Below are 18,323 nucleotides of genomic sequence, written 5' to 3'. Positions count from 1 at the left end.
AGGGCATGCTTCTCTTTAGAACCACCTTTATTTCTGATCCAGTGTTTCCTTCATTCCTGGCAGCATTCCTCCATCTACATTCGCTGTCTTGCATTTCCACCTCCTTCCTCCTTCTGTCCACTAAAATGATCAGCACAGGGCTAAACTCTTGCCACTGATGCATTACCATCGGTCTCTCAAGCTGGCAAAAAGACAAGGTTAGAGGGGACCTCACGGTTATTTTTCCAGGCCCAAAACAGACTTTGGAAAGCAGAATTATATTTGATACCCACAAGTCTTTTAGACAGTCTGTCAGCACATCAAGAAGCATGAATGTGACCCAAAGGTTTTGTGCTTGCCAAAACCAAGGGAATCAATCAGAGCTCTAAAAAGTAGTCACACCTTTACACCTGCCTATGAGTAAATGAAAATCCAGGGGGCATAGGCAGAGAAGGGATTTTTAAAGTAGGTTCTATTTCATCATCATTAACAACTTCAGACTCAGTAAGCTCTGGTATTGCACACTGACTGGATGCAGACCAAGGAAGCAAGTGCACACCAACTTCATCTCAAGGCAGCTGATGTATTAAAAATTATTATTCCAAGCCTGGATCAGTCCCAAGTAGAACCTTCTAGCTGGGCTGTAAAAGGGCAATGGGTAACTCAAGGACCTAAGTTAAGATTTTAATTCCAGGTCCTCACAGGTGAGTAACTAGCATTCATCTACAGTTTTAAAACCACATCTGTCATCATCACATAGCCTTTCAACCTTGGACTTGAAAGTCCAGGGTGGAGGCAACTATACATACTTTCAAAAACCAGTTTCAAGTGGAACAGGTCTTTTATGAGGCCTAAAAAAGAATAATAACTAAACAAAAAGGAATACAAACACCCCACAGTTCACGGACAAAAAGCAGCATGCTGGTTAGCATTGACAAACACCATAAATCCACCAGTTAAAACCCCAGATGTTGTTCAAAGTGAACAGAAAGTAAAAGATAACAAACCAAACAGCAGCTGTTGTGAATAATCTGTAATTGTCTACAGAAGCTGTGGTAGCTAACACCCTTATAGGTAGTCTCAACAGATAGCAAGGATAGAAGTGCATTTGCTGGGCAACATGCAAACTTCTACTTCCATAGGTATTTAAGTATTTCCACCTCTGTTGCTATCCATCCAATACTTTCATAAGCAGACACTTGTATGTGGAAGTCAGTGGAAGCAACAGTAAGGAAGAAAAATAAAAAACTGTATGCATACCCTCCCTCTCTTAATTTGGTTTTCTTTATTCTCATCTTCCTCTTTCTATCTCTCCTTTTCTTTTGCTCTTTAAAAGAATATGGTTTTGTAGTTTTAGGGGGTTTTAAGTCCAGAGCACTGACCACTTCTGCCTCCCAAAGCTTAGTCATATTCTCTGACACCCCCCTCAGAGTTCAGTTTTCATGCTAAATAACTTGAAATTATTTGAAAATGATTGCTTTAGTTTCCTTAAGGGAGTTATCAGTTAAGCTCTGCTATTAACCTAAACATAAATAGACAGCAATGAAAAAAGAAAAAAGATAAACCCTGTAAACTCAAATTTAAATACATTAACTCATGAAAAAATACTGTTTCTTTAATATTCATCTATCCAGAATTCTGGTATATAAAAGCTAGATGACGGGCATTCTTTCCACCAGAGACTCAGAATTTGCTCAAATACAGTCACAGGCAGTATTCACAGCATGTTATTCCAAGTTTATGCAGTAGAGAACTTAAGCTTCAGCCTATTTTATTTGTAGCATTATGAGCTGTCTGTTATCAAGCATGATGATCTACAGACTCCTCCTCTATCCAGTAGGCCAACGTACCTGTGATGTAACTAGTATGCTTGTTCTGATTGTCTTGAGCAACCAGTTGCTCATGCAGCTCTCTTCCAATTCCCTTTTCAAAGTGATGAGCAAGTTCTTCAGTTTTCCTACAGCAATCAATAAGAGAGTCAAAATGCTGTCACATGCCATATTTTTTATACGTAACACTTGGCTTTGAAGCAGCACATGATACTGCAATATGCGTATCTTGTCTGTCCATACCTGAATTGGTCATCATTTAAAAGTGGTTTCTGGGCATTTAGGTATCTCCTAATTGTATCTTCTAGTTTGGGAACCGGCAGTCTGAAGGAAGAGAAACAGAGAGACATGCACTTTATGAGCAATGGTACTAATGAAGCCTTGGTTTCTTACACAGTAGTCTCTCTTTGCCTCCCCTCTCTCCTATCCTTCCTTATACCCCACATTATCCAAATGGCTCAAAAGCTGCTTGTGGAAGAAGAGAAGAAAGGGAATAGATGGACATACATCACAGCACAAGGTTCTTGGAAAACAAGGTAGAAAACCAGCTTGACTGTCTTGATACAAAGGTACCGCAGGGAAGGGTCTTAGTACCTTACAGGGAATACAACGACATGAACCGTTGCAAGGAAAAGCTGCTATATAAAAGGAAGATTTAGTTGGGTAGCCACCCCTGCATTGGGACTTCCCCTCACTGCTGGGTGCTGAACATTTATGTTTTCTTGCAAATTTCCTAATCAATATCTTTGTCATCTTCCTTTCAGCCTAAACATGAAAATGCTCCTCTTTCTTACTATAAAATAATCCTATTACACCAAGGAAGGTTACTTTGCAACCTGAAGAGATGTTTCAATAGTGGATTTATAGTCATATTTATGTTTTAAAAAAGAAAACCATTCCTCTCCACTGTGAGTTAGGAAGAGCACATAGAAGCAGCAGCGAGTTACCCCACCCCGAGCACGGCTATACAGAAAGGGCAGAGGGGGCGTTTTCTCTCCCCTCTCCTCACAGCGGACACCGCCAGCCGCCGCCACCGCCCTCTGCCCGCGGCCCCCCGGAGCCCGGCCCGCCGGCTGCCCTCGGCGCCTGCCCCGGGGCTGGCAGTGACACTCGCTCCCGGGAGGACGCTCACTGCAGGCCTTGCCCCGGCCCCCTCCCGGCGGCGCCTCAGGAGGCCGCGGGACGGGCGGTCCCGGAGGGCAGGGGACCCGGCGGGCGCACCAGGGATCGGGGCAGCGGCCCGCCGTACCTGGGCAGGCTCTTCTGGTAGTGCATGGTGGGCACGATGCTGCGGTGCAGGTACTCGGCAGCGCCCGCGCTGCTGTAGGCCCGCCGCCAGCGCGCCGCCGCCGCCGCCCGCCGCAGCAGCAACTGCCGCAACGCCATGATGCCCGCGTCAGAGGCCGTGAGGCGCCGCCCGCGCCGCTCCCCTCCCTGCTGTCCCGGGGTCGGAGAGAGCGGTTGCCGCGACCCCAGCCAGCTGCCCGGTAGTGCCGTTGAGCGGCTGCGCTCCTCCCGGCGCTGCGGGCGTCCGGCCCCGTTCGGAATGCGGTCACAACGCCCCGCGGCGCGGCGGAGGCGGCAGCTCGGCGCTTGGCGGCGCGTTCACACCGGCCCGTCGGAGGAATTGGGGCTTGTTCCCCGAAACCCGCCCGGCGCGGAGGCGGCCAAATGGCGGGCAGGCCCCGCGGGCCGGAGAGCTTCCCCCGAGCCCGCCGCTCCCCGGGCGGGCCTCGGGCGGCGCCGGCTCCTCGGCCCTGCACCGGCCTCTCCAGGGTGAAAAGTCCCAGCTGCAGAGCTGAGGGTCGCAACTCCACTAACAGAAGCTAGCGTGGAGGTCGACGTGATTTCATGAAGCCTTCTTTGGTTATTATTTCATTTGGAAAGTATATTCGATGCATGCTATCGAGGTAGCAAAGTCACCTGGATATTAGAAAATGTCTGGAGTGGGACGGTTCAACATTAGTTCAGTCCTCTTTTACATATGCATTAATAAAACTTTCTGCGATCCTCTTGCTTTGACAGCACTCTTATTCAGCATATAGACTCCACATATTATTTCTTTTTTTTTTTTTTTGGGTGTGTGTCTGTATGTCTTACTGACCATACAATATTCAGATCCTGCCTCCAAAGAGGACAGTTTAATCTCTCCTGAGCTTTTTTACTCATACCTAAGCATGTAACAACAAATACTGTATTACAGTATAAAATATAATACTGTAAACACACAATTTTGTTGTACTGTATGGAATGTTTTCCATAAAAATACTGAACAATTTTAGAATAACCCAGAAACCACAGAAATGTTTTGGTAAGAAAGCATGGCATGGTGAACAGTTATGGTGATGTATTTTTATCAGATACTCGCTAGCATAAAAATCAGCGTTGGGATTGAATGCGGACACGGCAAAGGAAAGGAAAGCAATCCCTGTGGCTTAGTCTGATAATCCTCTGAAAGTAAATTGGCCCTACTCTAATCAACATAGTGGTTGGAGGAAAAGTGAAATCATTTAATTTCCAAGATAATAAATGCCAAATGCCAGAAGGTGTCCTTGTGTGTTTCAGTATACAGCTATTTTCTCTTCAATGCGTGTCTATTATGCTACTCATTCAGCCTTTTTTCGCCATGAAAACAAAAAACCCAAGCCTGCTTTAATTAATGAAGTTCAGTTTCACCTAGCTTGCCCTGTTGTGATAGTCCAGCTCAAAATGTTACCTGCTCTGCCCCTTAGAAAAACTGCAGTAACATTACTTTTACCCATTTGAATGCATGACTTGCACTGTTCCCTTTCTAGGTTTCTATGTCCAGACCCCAAACTGGGGAGATCGAGGAATGCACTCAAACACCGTCTTTCTCCCAGGAGTGTCACTTTGTTTTGAACCAGTCTTGTTTTAGAAATACTACTGCATTCTGTTCTACTTTTCCAGAGCCCCCTAATCTTCTTCCAGGCTCTTAATGATGTAGTTGATAATAGGATTGTTGGTATTAATTTGGAACAATAATGCCAGCTGCTTGCTTGGTGGCTATTGGCAGAGGGGTGACCTTGCAGGTCAGCTAAGCAGAACTGAAGTGCTTTGATCTGATCTATACAGAGCTAGATCTGTCCACCCGAACAAGAGGAGCGAGTGAATTCTCTCTCCATGGGATGCTGATTCTTCTCCAAAGAGCACAGAGGACAGCATGGCAGTGGCTTTTGATGCAATCCTCGCTCGGATCAAGGATGTTTGTAAAAGAAATGGTTTGCTCATTCTCTCGGTGTTGTCGGTCACCATCGGCTGTCTTCTCGGATTCTTCCTGAGGACGAGACGGCTCTCCCAGCAGGTAAGCGTGGCACGGCAGTGTGGCACTACAGAGAAAATACCATCCTTACGTAACAAAAGACATAGCAACTTGTGGAACTTCAGGATGGACTTCGGAAGATAAAAAGCATGTATATGTGTTTGTTAAATTAATTTAATTTCATCTGTTTGTTAATCTACACTGTTCTTTGGGTCTTTTCACACATTCTCAAACAATACGTTTGCAAAGGGTTCTGGTCTTTAAGACACCTAGTAAGTCTGGCATAAGCATTTTATAATGTTGCAAGTATGGATAATAATAGTGGGTGTTTAAGCTAGATTAAACATAGCATCTAATATAGACCTGTTAAAAACTGGTAGTGCAATATATTCATCGGATTTTATATTACTTTGGACCATGTATGTCTAAAGAAAACAGTGGGAATATTTTTCATCATCAGATGTACAGCAGTACAGATGTTTATATTACAGCAATGGTATTTTGTATTAATAAAATTGAGATTTCCCATCATTAGCAGACCATGTTATTAAAGTCACTTGGGGATTTGTCCCCCAGCATACGTCAGCTAAGCTCTGTGCAGGTACTCATTTCTTTCTGCTGTATTAGTCGGACAGAGTAGACAGGGCAACACGCATCGCTGAATGCATTGTTTGAGCACAAAATGTAAATCTCAATTAAAAAATACAGCACTTTTAGTAAATGCGACTAAACTAAAACAATTCTATGTTCTGCTACTGCTAACCACTGTCTGAACATCTTTTGTGTCCAAGCAGTAGCTTTATACACATCTAGGAAAACACACAAAACGCAGAATGAAGAGATTATTCCCGGCAACCTATTAACAGTAGTCCCCAAGAGATGGCATATTTCATTTTTGTCTTCCTTTGTAAAGGAACGAACAATGTAGTGTGTTTGTTGAATTACAACACAATATGTAATCTAATTAATTTTTAAATGATCTTTTAAAGCCTACTATCTTTGCCACCTTATATACCAAAGCGGCAGATTGTACCAATGTTATCTGATCCACAGTTCTAGCAGGACTCATGAAGACAGATAGTCTTTATCTCAAAACAATAAGCATCTCTCCATGTATTTCTAGGAAATTAGTTATTTCCAGTTTCCTGGTGAGTTACTGATGAGGATGCTGAAAATGTTGATCCTCCCACTGGTTGTCTCAAGGTAAGTGAGGACAATGACTGTTCCAATAACTTTTGAAGTTTCCTAAATAAGACATGTCATCACCACTATTTGAGTTTTAACTGAATTAATGTCAAAGTGCCAGACGCATTACTGACTACTGTACATTCATATTTATAGTGGAGCTATGAACATGTTTTTTAATCGATAGGATCATTTCCGCAATGCCTCATATAGGTATTATTTGCTTAAAAACTAATGTGGTTTTTTTTAATTGATGTTTTCTTCTTTCTTTGTAATGGGAGGACTTTTTCCTTTAAGCTAACTAGAAGTTAAATATGTGAAATAAATAACCCACCTTATCAAAAAGCCTACCTTAAATCTAAACAATTGAAATAATACACTGTACAAATAAGATGAAAAAGCACAGTTAATTTATACTTTTCTGCAGTATTTTGAGAGATGTGCTGTAGGATGATGCACATCATTGAAAAAAACCTGCGTCTCCAGTGAACTAATAATATATGCCTGGCTTCAGCTGGAAGTGAAAGTGATTTCTTAGTACATGAAAGGCAGAACCTTTACTGGTGCCACTGTATCGGTAGCAGAATTAATGATCTAGATCCTGGTACTGACGGATGGTGCACAGTAGCTGCCTTTGCAGTGGGCAGGCATAACTTAGGATAGGTTTTTCTCTCCTCTAAGTTTGACTGTCTTCCAACTGACTACAGTCACAAACACCAGTTGGCATGGCCAAAAGCTCTCTCATGTGCCCAGTGCTGAGAGAAGATATAAGGAGAGATGGAGAGTAACAAAGCTAACTTTACCTTACCAGATCTGAGAAAAAATTCTTGCAATATTTGGTGCCTTTCCTTGAAGCCTCAGCTTCTGGAACCTAATACATACACCAAAACCTCATCTTCCACTTTAAGGAAAAAAAAAGTTTCTAGACTTCAGATCGCTGAGAGTTGCTGAATATTGACACAACCCAGCACTAATTTTATTTTTAAATCATCTACCTTTACATCTACCTTCTCATGATTTTTCACAGAAGGAAGCTGAGTCATGGTGCTTCGTGCCTGAAACTGGCTGTATGACCATAGACTCATACCTGGTTCTGTCCCATGCAGCTAGAGAACATCAAGACAAAACATGTTAAGAGATTTTTTTGAGAGGTGGAAGGAGAGTTTTCCAAGGAAAACAAGAATCTCACACGAAGAAGTGACGTAGTAAGGAGGAGAGAAAAGGGTTGGAGCAGAGTCACATGCCCTTCCCTAAAATGTCTAGTTCTTTAGACCCTCGTGTGTTTTTTAGAGATATCAGGAGGAGCAACAGCAGAGTAGGGAAGAGCTGCTCTGGCACAGCCTATGATAGCTCTAGGTTACCTACAGATGTGTCAGGAGCGAATCTCTGAGCCGCACTGTTAGAACTGATGGACTCCATCCTCTGAGGAAGAAAGAGAACAAACTTTACAGATCTTCAAAGAGATTAACTCTCCTTGCAAGACAGTATGAGTCTATCTCCCTGTATAACAAACTAATCATTACTTGCTATTGCATACTGAAATTTCAGGTTTTTGCAAGGAAAACAAGCACAGCATTTCCCACACATGTATTTCACAAAATCAGTAAACCAGTGCTCTGTATTTTTACCAATCTGCATGCACATTTAAACTAAATTTCTTTGTGGATTTGGAATATTCTCAGCCTATCCTGCAGGAGCAATGGCATTTAAATTATCTTTTAAATTAGTCTCTATTATTGTTTACAAAAGCCAGGGGTACAGCACCATAAAGAGAGCTCTAAATCTTACTCTCCTCATTGAAATTAATGCAAGTTTTTCCTTGAACTAGCAAGTAAAAAAATTACTTGTAAAGAGAAGGACAGGTAAGAAAGGAAGGTTAAAAGAGGCACTCAGTGCAAAATACCCTGTCTCCAAGTCCAGAGTTTATCTTGAATGGTTACAGCAAAAGTAAAGGGTGGCAAGTGTGTGGCTCAGAAGACTGATAATAGTCTAGAAAATCTTGCACTTATAGGTCACTAGCACAAATCTAGCCTTAAAAAGAAATGGCTGAAAATTTGTACTATCCCTTTTTTGACCTGATGATAGTTAGAGAGTTAAAACAAGAACTTTGCAGATTGTATCCATTAGGAATGAGAAACTGATGATATAGTCAGGTATCTCTGAATGGTGTTTATTTTAAAAGTTCCTTGAATGCAGAAGAAATCAGTCGAACAACAGGAGACTGTTTCTTCAATGTACAGTTCCTTGTTCTACCCAACTCTCTCCCAGCACCTGGAAGTGCTGTATCCCAGAGCTCCTGTACCTGTTTCTGATGTCTCCCATCACCTGTGGTCTTACTTTTTGTTTTCCCACAGACAGAAAAATCTTGAAAAAGCAACCACCAACCACTAGCCTGCCAGTTTGAGCCCTGTATGAGCTTTTGTTTTTGTTGTGACGTGGACCTTCATTAAGGATGGGGGTTGATGTTATTTCAGCTATCTGGTTACATAAACAAGCTTCATAGCATCACACAACGACTCTAAAATAAGTATATATTTATTGCCTCCATCCTCTGCCTGAGGTTTAGCCCTGCTTATACCTATTAGTATCCAGTGTGTCTCGTGTATAGAGTTTGCTCTTCTCAGCAGTGAGATCAGGTACCCATATAGCAAAGGATGCCACTTCTATTAGCAACATAAAGAAAATAAAATATAACAAATAGTCTGATAGTTTGTGTCTGCCCTAGGAATACTCAGTAGTAGAGTGTTACGAGATCAAATTTTAGAACCTGTAGTTACCAGATGTACAGTGCTTATTAAATGTATAAGCACAGGATACTATTTTTAAACCTGGGAATGGGAATATTAAGAGAGCTCGGAGAGAATCGGAGCCAAATCTGAATTCATAGTTACACACTTAGGCTCTGCCTGAGCTCTTACTGCAGTTGGACAAGGGGATGTCCTCAACAAGCCTGAAAGATCGACTGCAGGAGATCTGAAGTTCCCTGATTCTCTTTGGGACAGAGGCTTTGATCCTCATTTGACAACTACAATGCAAATAATGTATTTTCTCCCTTATATGCAAAAGATTTCAACATGTATCTCAGGTTTTCAAACAGGCACACACATGAGTGGCAGTGACAGAGACGAATCTCAGTGCATCCGGCCCTGAGTCCTCTGATATGTTTAAAAAAACATAGGTCCAGGTCTTCAGACAGAAGATCTGCTGATCAGCTGGCCCGAGGTGCTCAAGTTTGTTAAACCATCTTTCCTTCCGTCTAAGGCGTTTCCCGGCGTGTGGGGAGGCTCGGTCTGTATTACACCCCGTAGCCAGGAGGTGGCTCTGTCTAGAAGACTGAGGAACCACGAGTTGTTACGGGTGCTCCGTCACTCCAGTGCAGGGAGGACGTTCATCCGAGGCGTTTTCTAATAGTGCTACCTACCCAGAAAATAATAAAATCTCTACTCTCTTTCACTATGGTTAATTATAAACTCACACACACACACACGTATCCTGCATCTGCAGGAAGTGCTTTCAGGACAAGTTGATTGGCAGAGATGCCTGTGCATCACTTTAGTTTCTCAACTTCTTAAATGCTTGAAATAATCAAATCTGATGTCAATGTCTTTGTGCTCTGCACGAAGCAAAAAACTGGGAGAGGAACAAACACTCAACTTTCCCATTAATATCTTCTCACATTTGCTAAAGATAATATAAACCCTCTGACCAAATCCTGTCTGTGCCAGCTGCAGTGGGTGGCCAGCGCAGGCCAGCCATGCTGGCAGGTACTGTGCCATAATTCACACGCTGTCACCTCCCTTCGGAGCGTCTTTGTCCCTGTGCCTGTCCCCTGCCCGATCGTCTTCATCTCAGGTTACCAGTTTTGTACTGATCGACTTCCAGTGCGCCAGAAACTTGATTTTCAGTAAGCATAACTTCATTGACTTAAGTTTTTTGGGGAGGCCGTTACTGAAACCTGATCTGTTACAACTTCGTATCTTGTTGTGACTGAGGTTTTGAAGAAGCTGCAAACTCTGACTGAAAAATTTACCACTGCTGAGGCATTTATAATGCTTCTTTTTGGCATGGATTCCTTCCAGTAGGCAGAGAGCTTACACTGTGGCGTTTACCCCAGAAAGGAAATTCAACTCTCCCTTTCTGTTCAAAATGCAGAGGTTGCAGTGAGCCCGCAGGGGAGGAGGAGGTCTGACTCCCAGCGTGCTGCAGAGCTCTGGGCAGGCAGAACCGCCACGTGCAGCAGACCTCCTGCATCTTCAAAGAGTAGTTGCAAACTGTGTGTGCTGCAGATCTGTAAGGCAGGTTGGAGAAGAGGCAGGGCTTGCAGCCCCTGGTTCTTTTTCAAGATAATACTAGAAGCGCACAGATTCTTTCTTTCCTGTATTCAGCCATATAGTTTCACAGACCTTACGGGAACTTAATTCTCTCTTTCCGAGCCTTCCATCCCCTCTGCATAATTTGAGAGAAAAATGAATTAAAATCTTATTAGTAAGGGCTCTCACACACACAGAGTTTGACTGCATAAGCCTTGCTTCTTCAGAAAAGCAGGCTAAAGCCAGAGTTACACAGGTTTGCACCAGCTGAACCTGTTGAGGTCTCTTTGTCTTATATGTCTACCTATATATGTAATAGCAAACTGCATCCTTTGTTTCAACACCCTCCTTGTTTATATGGTTAAGCTTTTATCTGGTAATAGATATAGGGCCCAGTTTTTCAAGACTATGATTACCAGTAAGCAGTAAGACTGCCTGTGGGAAAGAATTGTCAGGGCAGAATTGAACTGTTCAGCTGTCATAACAGGCTTATTACCCCAGTGAATATTCCCTTCAGAAAAAGCAGTTTGTTTTGTTTAGGCTTAGAATAATGATTACATTTTGTATTTATTTACCACTGACCATTTTCTAGATATTTAAGAAATAAGGAGTAGCAGAGGTTTGATTCTTTTCCATGTGCAGAATCTGTTAAAGAAAGATTGTTCCCTTTATAGTCAAAGCTAAATAACTGATTCGACCTGTATTTTTTAAAATTATAAAGCTTGTTCCTCTGAGTATGTTGTGCCTGATACAAGCAAGTGGATGCTAATAAAATTTTATATTTATTTGAAGGCTCACTTGGGGGTTGTAATAAATATTTGTTACTATTGGGGTTTTGTTGCTGAATTAAATACGATACGCTAAATATAGAACTGTCTTTCTTTAAGGGGATTCCTGTCCATAATGCCATCAGTTCTGGTAATCCCTTATCCTTCTGCTCAGATTCCTGCGTGGGTCATTCTTACTCATGCTGTTAAAGCCTAGTATTTAATGAGAAACTACTACATTATAGTACCCTTTTCCCCATATCATCTTTTTTCACAGCTCTCTGATTTGAGGAACGCATTGGCATTTTAACATCCCACGAATGAAAAATATTGCTCATTCTGTTCTAATGGAATTCTGTCGTCGTTCAGCTGTACTGTGCCATACCAGATTTTGCCTCTCAGGACTCATTAGTTACATTTGAAGAGTTGACAATTGTATAAACTGTGCAAGAGGATGTGGAGATGCTCTGGTTGCAAGCAGATGTGAACTCACTTAGCCCACGAGCCAAACCAGGCAGACCAGTGCCAGATCCATGCCGGAAGCTGTATAGCCGCATTAGCGTGGCTTTGCGCCCAAGCTCGTATGCGAAGGACTAATGTGGCTATATGGCTTCCGGACCAGCCTTGGCAGCTCAGAGCAAAGGCAGAGCGAGTTCATGTCTGTCTCCAGTTGTCTGTGCAGACATACTCTAAATAACTTTGCAGCAACAGTATATTCTTTGGGAGTTTAAGGTTTGGTTAAAAACATGCTGTGAGACAGACCATTAGCTTGGGTAACTTGTGTCATGCACTGTTTTGCTTGCTGTCAGCTGTAGATGAAACTGGTAATAGACCACAGACTGGAGATTATTTGTCTGTTTTACTACTTAAGCTTACCATTTGTTAGGGATGAAAAATTTGACCCAAACACTCAGAGGCCAGTACTGAAATTTGCAATCTAAATCTTCTACCATGATTATAAATCAGTGCCTGATATGGTCAATATAATGTCTAGTCAGAAGGAAAATACAGATCTCTAAAAGTATATGAAATCTATCTTTTTTCTTATTTATCATTAAATTTAAACCAAGAGGACAGCCAAAATTAATTCACTCAATACTGGTTTTACGTGAATGACAATATGTGCTGTACTATTTCTTCTAAAACATTCCTGGTACTGAGAGATACTTTCTATGTTGTCTTGACAAATTCACATAATTTAACTGAAGACTGAATGGGAAAGGATAGATAACATAAACTCCTGGTCAGTTTTGGCTTGGTCTTTTCTGCTATGTATGAGCTAAACTATTCCCTCCGGTCATTCTTTCCTAAATACCAGTTGCTGTGTTCTTATGCTTGTGCAGCTGCCAAACTGGGGCATAATCAAGTGCAATCAAATTTATGTACTGTATTATCTAGTGAGGTGTTGAGGAGCAGCTGCAAAATGCTGCCTATGGCTCTCTGAGGAGCCTGCTCAGAACAATGTTTTATAATGTACCAAAGCAGCTGTATTGTCCCATAGAATTAGATTCCTCTTGGAAACAGAGGGCTTTTTCTTCACATTATTAGAGTCTGGACTTTTCTCTCTATTTCACCTGTGTTACCTTGCCAATAGAAAAATATTGGCACTCGGGAACAGGTCTTCCCCAGCAAAGGAGGGTAAACCTTCTGCTGGGTTAGTATGGGAAAATCTGTGGGGTACCTGAATGATAACATAAGGTGTATATAATGTTCCATTTCTGAACTGCCTGTCATGTGTATCACTGTAATGTAAATAATAATAAAAATACATTTCACTCCAGTGAGAACAAGCTGTTAGCCGTTTCCTAGGATTTGCGATCTACAGTACTTACTGTGGAGAAAGTCAGTCTAGAGATATGAGTTTTAAGGAGATGACTAGAGGGGATATTTCCTTTCAGAGTGAAAAGCAAAACTGTACTTGGATGAAACTGAAAGGGAAGGATTACCCAAGGGTAAGAAGAACTGGTCAGAGAGCAATCTCACTTGACAACATTATACTACTTTAAATTATCCATATTGCTATTATATTGCAGAACTGATGTCAGATTACCCCAAAAGTTCTCCAAAGGATGCTCTGAGATTGCTTGAGCTTGTAGAGGAAAATTCCATTCTACCTTCTTAGGAAATCTTATCAAGAATCCCTCCTCCTTGCCTGAGACATCTTCAGAGGTTTCACTACATTATCATCTGTAACATTATCGATGTTCTTAGCTGCGTTTAGGAATACGGAGTCTAATGGTCAGATCCCATACTGTTTTCAAGTGTTTTCTTTTGCTTGTGCAACCTAGAGGTCCAAACTGTTTCAGTGAAAAATGACATGTTGCAGAGTTATGCATGTCGTAATGACAAAATTGGACCAATTCAGTACAAATTATTTAGGCAGTGTCAGCAGGGATCTAGCGATGTGCAATAGAAATCTATGGTCACAAAGTGAATGGGTGTGGAAAGCACTGAAGTGGTTACAAATGGGATATGAGCAGTTTGTGACCTGACAGAATTTTTCTGTAGTCCTCTAAGAGCTCTAAAATACCTAGCGTCTCGCAAAAGTAACAGCAATGACATGTGAAGCTTGAGGGGTGGCTGGATTCCCTCTGTTTCCTTAGGACAGAAACATGTACGAACTATAAACAGTTGAATAAATCTGACATTTGTTTATAATCCAAATTTGTGTTTCAAATTCTTTTGCCCTTTTCTTAATCTAAAAACACTTGAAAGAACTGACAGAACAGAAAATCAAGTAGTGTTAAGATTCTTGGCTCTTTCTACAGATGTGAAGCTGCAGATCCATATTTAATAGATAATTTTTTTTTTTGTTTGCATCCTGACCTTTGAATTTAGGAAATACTTTTTTTTATCAGAACAGCTAAAGTCAACAAGTCAGCCTGAATTCTGCATGAGCTGTACTACAATGTCTCAGAACTCCTTTATCAGTCAGTGATCAAAGGTTGCTGTTCATCCCTTCCAGCATTCATAGATGTATTGCAGTAGCCTCGCACATTGGGCTATTTGGGAGGAAGCAGTGATGGAATAGCCGTTGGACATTGATTCACTGTGTGCTGTACAAAGTCCTGCCTTGTTTACATTAGTCCATAAAAACAGATTTCCTATTGCATACTAAGCAAATACAATGCATGATGTGAATTCCTGTATGTCAGTTTATCATTAAGTTACAAGTGTTAGATAATAAGGAAAAGGAGATCTCAACATTTTGGGTAAAAAAGAAAACTCTTACTATTTTATAAAGCATTATTTAAAAAACAGAATCTCAAAAAACTGCATGTTATGATGTACTAGAAATGTAGATTTGGTTTTCTTTTGTAGATTTCAGTTTCTTTTCCAGCAGCCTAGCTGTAAAATTAAACACAATCACTGCAAACAGTGTACTGCAGACAGTGAGATCTTCTAATGTATTGTTCATTGTTTGAAGATCAAGAGCCAGATTTTCCATCATGCCTGACACCTTTGAGCTTCCACTGTGTTTAGTAAAATAGCTATATACTAAGGCTCTCTGAAAAGTTAATTCACATTTCAAGTGCTATTTACAGCTGATAATCTAACCATACAGAAACTGCTGCAACAGTCGTATTTGTAAAACAGCTACCACTTTTTGTATTTGTTTTTTTGAGCGTAGACACTATTTCATTTATATCAAGATATCTAAAGTTTAAAAATGCTGTTTGCTATTACTTGGTTTTCAAAGGAGACGAACCTTAGAACCTTCCTGGATCTTCAGGAGGATTCTAGACTTCTCTTCTCCTTTGAAAATCATGCTGTAATACTATGAAACTTTTACTAATACATGACATTGGGGATCATTCAACTAACTACAAGTGATCATGATAGTTCCTTAGTTGTGTTCAGATCAGCAGAAGCCTGTTAGTACACCAGTAGTCTGAAAAACTATTGGAGTCTGAGTAAAATTCACAGAGAGCCTAGGTGTCATTTTATTGCCTGTCTGGACTGTACACAAACATACACGGAAAGAGTGTTCATCTATACAAATGGGCCGCCCTTCTACAAGTGCACAACACATACCTGATCCAGCTTAGTTTGAGGTGTGAGCATGGATTATTGCAGGATTTTATCTTCCTTTGTACTTAGACAAATGGTGTCATGCCACATGAGAGGTCGTGGCATCACTTAGAAGTGGGTGGATGGGACTGGAGGTATAGGGTGGCACCAGCTTCCAACCAAGATGCCACTTGATTGCCTGTAGTATGTATACAGGTACAGACCAACAGGTATGCTAACTAGCTGTTTGCGCATGTATGGGCAGGAGGCATTTTTTCCTGTGCAGTGTGATGTGACATCTGGAGATGAAAAAACAAAACTATAACACACCACTGTAAGTAAGGGCAGACCATGTAGGGTGAATCAGAGACAGGGACGGGCTACGGTCCTCCCGCCAGTACCACTGTCACTCCGGCATGTGATGAGAGGAGCAGGCATCTCTATCGCAGCCATGGCAGTGTCTCGCTCTGTAGGTATTCTGTCATGTTAGAAGAAAGCAAAAGAATGGAAAGAAAAAGTCATTCTGATCCCTCTTTCTCACTGCTGAAATAATTTTAACTACACTAGAGACTAAGAGCAAAATCAAGCATCAAACTATAGAAAGAGCCAGAGAAAGTTTCTTATCTCTTTCTCCCATTACTGTAAAAAGAGTCTTATTTTCTTTTTTGCAAACTGTTCCTCCATAAATGGTACCTCCATGGAAGTGAAGCAGCCTGTCATGAAAGCAAGGATAGCTGGGCACAGATGAGGAAAAGTCTGATGGTCCACTGCAATACAGAGATCACTTCAGGCATATCCTTCTTCACTGTAAATCATTTGTCTTTATTTAAAGTGCCTTAATTTCTCTGTTTCCTCATCTGTAAAATGGAGATACCGCCTTCCTGTATGATAGTAAGTTATATTAGTAAAGCATTTTAAGATGATTAAATGGCTTGTGCTATGGAAATGGAGATTATTACCATGTTGAAACTTGAAGGCACTGACCTTGACAAAAAGGTAAGCAACAGCCTGCCTGCATGATCAAGCAGCATTAGTGAAGCCAGCACTTCACTTTCATGATGCTCAACTGTAATAGAATCATCTCTAATGTAGCTGTTAGAGGAGCTTCCCAGCCTCACTGGGAGAACTTGCTTAGGAAGGTCTTTTCTACGGCATGCAATTACAAAATGAGAATGCAAGGGAGGGTATGGGATGAATGAAAACATGATTCTAGGAACAACTGCTGGTGGTTAATACTTGACCATTACTTCTTGACAGGATTAATGTCTTTCTGATCACACTAATCCCTTCTGATAACTTTATCCATAATCCATCTATTTCAAAGCAACATCCAGATGGCTTCTGGTGGAGAGGAAGACAAAATAAACATGCAGAATGGTGTCTTAACAGCAGCTTGTTGTATTTTCCCTTTCTGGGGATATAGGTTTTGATCTTGAGACAGGTCAAAAAATGTGCTTTTATCAGAGAGCAACAGAAAAAACTAGAGAATTGCAGAGAAGATAAAAAGTTCTATTTTTATTTGTAAATAAAATACTTTATAAGTACTCTGATGCTTATCAGTGACAGCCAGAACAAGCCTAGAGGTGCTCATAAGGGTTTAGCTACTTGTTTGTATGGGACTAATTCGATTTCCAAGATATTGAAAGAATTCCCTTCCTCATTATGTCAAAATTGCTATACTAGTTTGGGGGGTTTTATGCAGATTTCTTTCAAAGCAGGTATGAAACTTACTACTTAATAGTTTCATTGGTTTGTACTAGTACCAATATTTTAAACAACCTAGTAACTGAGTTTACATTTTTAATGAGTCATATATAATAATAATAATTCCTGGAGTTGTTGAGGTCTTCCTCTTCCCTTCTAGTTTCATTAGATCTTCCACTGATCCTGGCTTCACTCTTCACCTTCCTCCCTCAACAAGGACTCCATAAAGAAATAATTTATTGTAACATTTCATAAATCACATGGAGACTGTCCAAAAAAAGTAAACTTTAATCAAGCCATCCTAGATAAACTAATTTAGCTAGGATTTTTTTTACTAACAATCAGCAATGAAACAATTGAAGTCTTCGTCTTAAATATCTGTCCCACTAAAATGCTGCAAGTAAATAAACTTTTTTTAATTATTGGCCATATCCAGCTTTTGATCAAAATGCTGCTATTTGGTTTACTGGCTTTCTGACTTTCTTTCTCCAATAAAAATCTGGCTAGATAGTTCAGAGAAGAGACAAGACAGATTTGGCTGCATCAGAACAACTTATTTCGCAGAAAACAAAGCAGAGCAGATTTACCTAAGTGCCAGTAAAAAAGCTAGATACCTTTTACTTGTTAAGAATAAAAATACAGGCCTTAGAAAGATTGTAAACCTGAAAATATTGTGGAGCATCAGGTTTGCGTTGTGTAGAGATCTTCAGGTTACCAAAACACAACTTTGAAGAGGCTTGAAAGCCACAGACATATAAGGACCATAGGACAGATATTTACACAGATATACAGCAGATAGATACAACAATTTTGGAGGCTATTCTTCAAATCGTGTAGTCTCTGAGAATACACAATTTCATCCAAGATTTGTTGGATAAACAAGATAGAATAAAAAAAAATGAAGCAGACTATTCTAGACAGAAGAAAGAAAAGTCGCAGGAAGATCATTTTTACATGTAATTGGAACAATCAATGCAGGAGATAAAGAGGTCATGGGGCTACTTAGTTTATTATGGTGTCTGTTTTTATATCCAGCACCAGATATTTCAAAGCAAGGTGCATGAAACCTCTTAAATCATAGTAATCAGAGATTTCACTTAAATCCTGCGCTACAAGATTCAGTATCTCATCCAAAACTCATTAACACATATTTTGGAAGCCTTAGGCTTGACATAATTTTTTTTCTATACAAACTAAGGAATGGTCCCTGAACATGAAATTACACTTTTGTGGAATTTTTTTTGCCAGACTGATTAAA

At 40.8% G+C, this 18,323-nt stretch overlaps 2 protein-coding genes across 2 annotated transcripts in view; one reads left to right on the top strand and one right to left on the bottom strand.

Moving 5' to 3' along the window:
* CPT2 (carnitine palmitoyltransferase 2) overlaps positions 1-18,323 on the bottom strand; it is a 74,766-nt gene that overhangs the window by 3,722 nt on the left and 52,721 nt on the right. Inside the window, 2 exon segments of the mRNA XM_050900628.1 lie at positions 1,830-1,936; positions 2,052-2,132. Of these exon segments, the coding sequence (XP_050756585.1) occupies positions 1,830-1,936; positions 2,052-2,132 (188 nt within the window).
* The window catches only part of SLC1A7 (solute carrier family 1 member 7), a 56,824-nt gene continuing 43,434 nt past the window's right edge, over positions 4,934-18,323 (top strand). Inside the window, exons 1-2 of the mRNA XM_050900629.1 lie at positions 4,934-5,130; positions 6,212-6,291. Coding sequence (XP_050756586.1) covers positions 4,990-5,130; positions 6,212-6,291 — 221 coding nt within the window. The 5' untranslated portion in view covers positions 4,934-4,989. The remainder of the gene's footprint in view (positions 5,131-6,211; positions 6,292-18,323) is intronic.

Source organism: Gymnogyps californianus, chromosome 8 (assembly GCF_018139145.2).
Source record: "Gymnogyps californianus isolate 813 chromosome 8, ASM1813914v2, whole genome shotgun sequence".
In the NCBI taxonomy this organism is placed as follows: Eukaryota; Metazoa; Chordata; class Aves; order Accipitriformes; family Cathartidae; genus Gymnogyps; species Gymnogyps californianus.
This window is presented reverse-complemented; position numbering and strand designations above follow the sequence as displayed.